The following is a 6146-nucleotide window of genomic DNA, read 5'->3' as shown; positions in this document are numbered from 1 at the left end:
TAAAACCAAATAAGGATTGTAAATCCTTACAAATGACTTTTATTAAAATGACCAAACTGCCCAAAATAATAATAATGAATTATGAGTGCCATAATTAATCCGAGTATACTGTATGTATAACTACAGTATTGGCTAAGCGTAATTGGACTGAACGTTGGAGGGTGAAAACCTGCTGAGCGCTAAGGACTCCAAGTAAGTCAACTTATATTGTATGGCTGCAACATGAAATGATTATTGTCTTGTATGTTAATATAGGGATACATGCATATATATAGGCTGTCATAGAAAGTTGCTTAGAGACGTTAGTCTAGTGAGTGCTGATTTAGAAAATATGAACGATAGAAGTCCGTCATATCCTAGACGGTTGATATCCGTCACACTGCTTGATTTTATTTATGCCCGGTTCATTACCGCGACGAGTGGCCATGAGATGAGGATAAGCTGGTTAAACCTAGGGGCGCCAAGATAAATGGGACCTAGGGGCCCTCATGCTTACTTGATCATTGGACGGTTAGAATCCGAGCAAGTGCTCTGATAAGTTATTCCCGGATAGCAGCCGTGAATATTGGCCATTCCGTGAGAGTGCCTAGAGATACTAGGGGTTGCCAAGATTGAGTGAGGTTGAACAGCCTAGGGGCAGCTGCTCACCAGCACCACTGATTAACATAGAAGTCTCTGTAAAACCGTGTAAATTGGATTACACTCTTGGATAAGTCACGATGCCCTAGGTAACACGATAGTTACCATTGTTGAGGATATTTATTGGCTAGATCTTAGTGTGGAGACTCGGTTCTCTTTTACAGATTAGCAATTATGTTGGAGGGCGCGTTATGCATGAATTGTTGGAAATTGTCGAGCGTTGGTCTCGAATTATGTTGTGATATAATGTATCTGCTTGCTCTGGGATTTTCTGAGTGCAGGGATATAATTTTTGATAAGATATAGTTGTGATATAATATATCTGCTTGCTCTGAGATTTTCTGAGTGCAGGGATATAATTGTTGATAAGATATAGTTGTGATATAATATATCTGCTTGCTCTGAGATTTTCTGAGTGCAGGGATATAATTGTTGATAAGATATAGTTGTGATATAATATATCTACTTCTTCTGGGATTTTTCTGAGTGCAGGATTTTTATCTAGTTACGAATTAATTTATCATTGGTTATCAGGCATGACCATAAGTTTGCCAGGACGCTTTAGCGTTCTTGAAATTGATTGTGTAGGGTCCGGAACCCTAATTCTCTACATGCTTTGTTTGAAAGTTGATCTTACTAAGCGTTTTCGCTTACCTAGTTGTTTCATGTTGTAGGTAAGAGCAAGGGCAAGGCAGAGCAGTGAGCGCTGGAGTCTTCCTTGCAAATGTACATGTGGACCGACCTTTTGGGAAGCCGTTTTATTTTTGGAAATGTTGTGTAATTTTCCTAAGCGAGGCTCACTCTAATCTTTATAAAATATGTTTGTAACTAAATGTTAAGTATGGCCATACGACTTTTTAAAAAGTTTTTTTTTCTATGGGTTTTTGAGACATTTTGTTAAATGAAAACTTTTATATTTCCGCATTATTGAGTCTTGAAAATCCGGGTCGTTACAGCTGATAGGCTGCCTTCTGGAACACGCTCTGCTGATCCTGCTCTACCTTTCATTAGGTAAGTATACAATATCTTAAGGAGGCTATTCTACTTTTACGAGCAAATAACACGATATTTTTTAGTGATGTATGCGCACAGAATGCATAATGCTTAAGCAAGGGTAGTGCTTTACTTTGTGAGTTGTGAATTGCTGAACTGATAGACAGACTGAGGCTAGGTTCTGGCTTTCCATTCTTTGTAAAAGAAAAACTTTTCATGGTGTTTATCTTGCTATATATGTTTGTATGGATAATATGTGTATGATAATCCACTTTGATTTATTGTTTATACTTGGCTGTTGATTTTTATAATTCTTGTCCAAATCTGTCCATTATTGATAATGTGATAACTATAGCTGATACTAACTTGCATGTGAATATTTCTTTTGCTAAACTGAGTTCTCGACTGTTGCTTTTGTTTGATCAATTTCACTTGTACATATTACTAAATCTAGATTACTATTAGAGAAGGTAAACACTCTTAAATTAGAAGCAATTATGGCGACATTTGTACTACTTAACTTTGATTTGAATACAATCTGAAATCTTTGGCAACTTTAAGATATAGTATGACATAGATGCTGCTAGCATTTTTTCCCCAAAAATAAAAATGTTATGGATGGTAGATGTTTTCCATATATATATTTGTTTTCTTTTACTTCTTTTCAACTCAAAATTTCCAGCTTCAGTAGCAGTTTCAACTATGTTATTTACCAGTCTATCTTTTAAATTTTCCCAGGCTGGATCGTTAAAAATAGGGTAAATTCACTCTTAGAGCTCTACTTTTATCATCACATATTATTCTGCAATTTTCAATTTATTCCAGATTGCATTCTTTTCCCCTTCATCAATCACAAATGGACATTGTTAAGCGGAATTCAGCTAAAGAAGATTGGTGGGCTGGATCAGCTCCTTCTGGACCTTTTATATATAAACCATTCAGCAAAGGAGAGCCAAATAACAACAGTAAACAGGAGTTGATTTGGGTTGTTGGGGAACTTATTGAAGTTTTGGTTGAGTTGGCAAACCCTTGTGACTTTGATTTGAGGGTCGATAGTATTTATCTATCTGTGAATTCAAGAAATTTTGATCCTTTCCCTGTTACTGTTAATCTTCCAACTAATTCCTCAAAGGTTATTGCCTTGTCTGGGATTCCAACATCAGTGGGGCCTGTGACAATTCATGGGTGCACTGTCCACTGCTTTTGAGATATAAACTGAGGACTTCAATTTTAGTTAAACACCATGGATAGCTATCACTTCATTGTTATGTTCTTTCACTTGAGTTGAATCCTACAACTAGCATCCTTGGAAGAAGGTGAATGGTCAGAGACTGATAAACCTTATTCTCTTTTGCAGAATTTGAACCACAAAAATATTGTGAAATATCTTGGATCCTTAAAGACTAAGAGTCACCTCCACATAGTTCTTGAGTAAGTGGATGTAAAACTTGTGTATGATATTTAATTGTGTGACTTTTATTTTGGAAAGTCCTATTATTTACTCCGGTTAAAATTTGTAGATATGTGGAAATTGGTTTCTGTTTGGCTCATGAATCAATACCAAAGATAGGATTTATTATTTTTGCCATCTGTGCGCTCTGCTACTTTCTTGGTCACCTTTTAACTACCAACTTCAAAGTTTCATCATTCATTCATTCATTAACCACAACTGTGTGTAATCCCAATTGTCACTTTCTCATATGCAGGAATTTGGTAACATTGAGTCTCCAATGTATACCAGACTTAGACAGTTTTTTTCCACTATTTATAGCAGGTAGCTCCTCTCTTTTTCTTTGCTTTGGCTTTCATGAAATGAGTTTCTATACTCACATATGTATATTTGATATGTCTTTTACAGGATGCAGGTAAGAGCACCATCACAGCAAGTGGTTGTGTCTATACCAGTATTGCATTATGATGGTCAGCTTCTATAAATTCATTGCCTTTTCTGTAATTTAGATAGTTCAATTTTTTTGAAGTTTGGTCGTGTAATTCCTTAGTGAGACACTTGAGAATTGTGTGTTTTTCTTGTTTGAGACACTTTCTGTCCTTATGATGTGGTTTCTGTCTTTTTATTGCAGATACTGAATCTGCAAAAGCATCAAGACGGCAACTCAAGGAAGCTATATATACAGCACTATTTACATGAATGTTCCTGCTGTTTGTGCAATTAATCAGGTAAATTTCGCTAAGCCTTAACTTGCCGCTGCTGTTTAATATTCTAAAATATTTAATACTAAAAGAAATAAGAGTAATTTTTTATTTTTTTCAAACTATGATTCCGCTAACAATTGCTATGTAGGTATCCAAGAGAAACTTAAACCTCATACCTTGTGATATAGCAAGCCATATGCCTTATTATTTGAGCTACCCCTCTTTGGTAAAGAATTAAGATTAGTTTGTTTCATGCAAAAATGACATTTACCATCGGATATAGATTTCGAGGCCTTGATCAAATTTTCATTCTTCATTTTCCTTTTGTAAAGCAAGCTTCTGTGACTTTAGTGGTTGACAATCCTGAACAGGCACCAAATTTACTTATTAATACTATAAGCTGAGATGCTTTATGTACTTATGCTTGTTTATGAGTAATTTGGACCTTTTGCTTTTGGCTTAAAATGTTCGATTGATTCTTTGATAGATGTTTTTTATTTGTAAGATCTTATCCATTTTCTGTTTTTGAAAATGTAGGCAACTTTAGCTTTGTATGCTGCTAGAAGAACTTCAGGAATTGTTGTAAATATTGGGTTTCAAGTCACATCAGTTGTTCCAAGTAAGGAGTGATAGTTTCTCTTTTATCTTTTATATGCTTTATGCTTCCTTAAACTATCAACAAGGTTTCATTTACCTATGATATATACTGATTAGCCCTGCAGTATAAGTTATAGTTTTAACTTTCCATGCAGCCTTGCTGCTTTTATTCTTATTTTTTCATTTTCATTCTATGGATTTTCCAGTGCTTTCTTTTATATCATATCTTGGTTGCATTCAATGTTTGGGGATCTGAAATATACTCTTTTCTTTTCTTTTTCGGCTTCTAGTTTTACATGGTAAAGTAATGCGCAAAGTGGGTGTGGAGGTTGTGGGACTGGGAGCACTAAAACTTACCGGGTTTCTTAAGGAGTTGATGCAGCTGAACAATATTAGTTTTGAATCGCTGTACACCGTTCGCACTTTGAAAGAGGTACAAGTCTTGCTTGTTTCTTGAGTGCAGAATATTGTTGTTGAATATTTATCCTCGTTTTTCCTGACTGTAGTTATTCTGTTTTAATACTATCAGCTTTGCACCCTCAAAGAAAATATTTTTCTCATGGTACATTAAACTACTAATACCATTAGTATCCTGTGTTTTAGTGGAATGTTTCAATTTTGTTTTCTACTGCTCTTCTCTCTCATTTTTGTAAGGAGACCTTGCTGAAGCTGAGTTCTATTTATGACCTTATTTCTATACAGAATCTCTGTTATGTTGCCTATGATTATGAGGCTGAGCTACTCAAAGATACACGAGCATCATCTGACGCAGCAGGAGAAGGTCAGTTCACTCTTTCAAAAGAGCGGTTTCAAACAGGAGAAATCTTATTCCAGCCACGAATGGCAGGAGTGTAAGTTCTGGAACTTATAATATTTATTGCTTCACGAGCACTGTCAGGAAAGTTCCAACTGTGTGGATGCATGTGAGTGTGTGTGTGTGCTGCAAGGATATTAAAACTTCTACCATATAATTCATCGAAAAAGATGTCTAGAAATGCTTTATGTCTTGATTCTAGGCGTTAAAAATGTGACGAGAATACAGTTCTTCTAAGAGAATATAATTGAGACTTCATGAAAGTATAGTGTTTAAATTGTGAAAAACATATGAATAATATGCATATAATCAGGTAGTTGTTTCATTATTCTTCTACAAATTTGGTACAGCTAATCTTGTTTTTCACTAGAATTGGAACTCTATAATATTGTAGTTTTTGTAAGTTACTATTATGTCTAGAATAAGGATAGTGGTATTTGTATATCTCATGTATTAATGACCACATAATGCCAACAAATGTATACATAAATAATAACCAGGCAATTAAAATATAACAAGTTACAGAAGTCTACTTGACACATGTTTATCTTATAAACCAGAAGTACAGTTGATGAATTTATAAGTTACTAATTTGCTCTCGACAACCTTTTGTTTCTTGCTAACTTACATGCAGTAAAACACTTTACTTGAACCTGGTTAGGCCATTGTAACCCATGAACACTATTTATGTCTTCCCAAGTTGGTATCCTAGTGCAATATGAACCTTAATTTCAGGCCATCAAACAATGAAACCATTTGAACAATTTCATAAATTTCAAGTCAAATTCTTTAACTTAATTCAACCAAATAGAAAACCTTAATTTTTATTTGCTCTTCTTGTCTTTAATAAACTAATAATCTTGTAAAAAAAATTAGTTGTTATTAGAATTTTTTTATATGCATGTTGAACATTGTAATAATATCCTGTAAAAGTTCAAACCTTGGTTGC

The 6146-nt window shown here is 34.7% G+C and overlaps 1 protein-coding gene across 1 annotated transcript; it reads left to right on the top strand.

The window, feature by feature from the left end:
• The first annotated feature begins 3773 nt into the window (after nt 1-3773).
• On the top strand, nt 3774-5472 carry LOC133829230 (actin-related protein 8-like). The gene is made up of 4 exons (XM_062259079.1): nt 3774-3810; nt 4324-4405; nt 4674-4816; nt 5086-5472. Exons 1-4 carry the CDS (start codon nt 3778-3780, stop codon nt 5236-5238), a joined length of 411 nt encoding a protein of 136 aa, XP_062115063.1. The 5' UTR covers nt 3774-3777; the 3' UTR covers nt 5239-5472.
• Nucleotides 5473-6146: the final 674 nt, after the last annotated feature.

Source organism: Humulus lupulus, chromosome 4, assembly GCF_963169125.1.
Source record: "Humulus lupulus chromosome 4, drHumLupu1.1, whole genome shotgun sequence".
NCBI lineage: Eukaryota > Viridiplantae > Streptophyta > Magnoliopsida > Rosales > Cannabaceae > Humulus > Humulus lupulus.
Note: the sequence above shows the minus strand (reverse complement) of the source record. Positions and strands in the feature narration are given on the sequence as shown.

Bases quoted from the DNA above. Each gene is read 5' to 3' on its own strand.
- LOC133829230 (XM_062259079.1), top strand. From the start codon at position 3,778: ATGAATGTTCCTGCTGTTTGTGCAATTAATCAG. The intron at 3,811-4,323 runs GTAAATTTCGCT...TTGAAAATGTAG, and splicing joins CTGTTTGTGCAATTAATCAG to GCAACTTTAGCTTTGTATGC. The intron at 4,406-4,673 runs GTAAGGAGTGAT...TTCGGCTTCTAG, and splicing joins AGTCACATCAGTTGTTCCAA to TTTTACATGGTAAAGTAATG.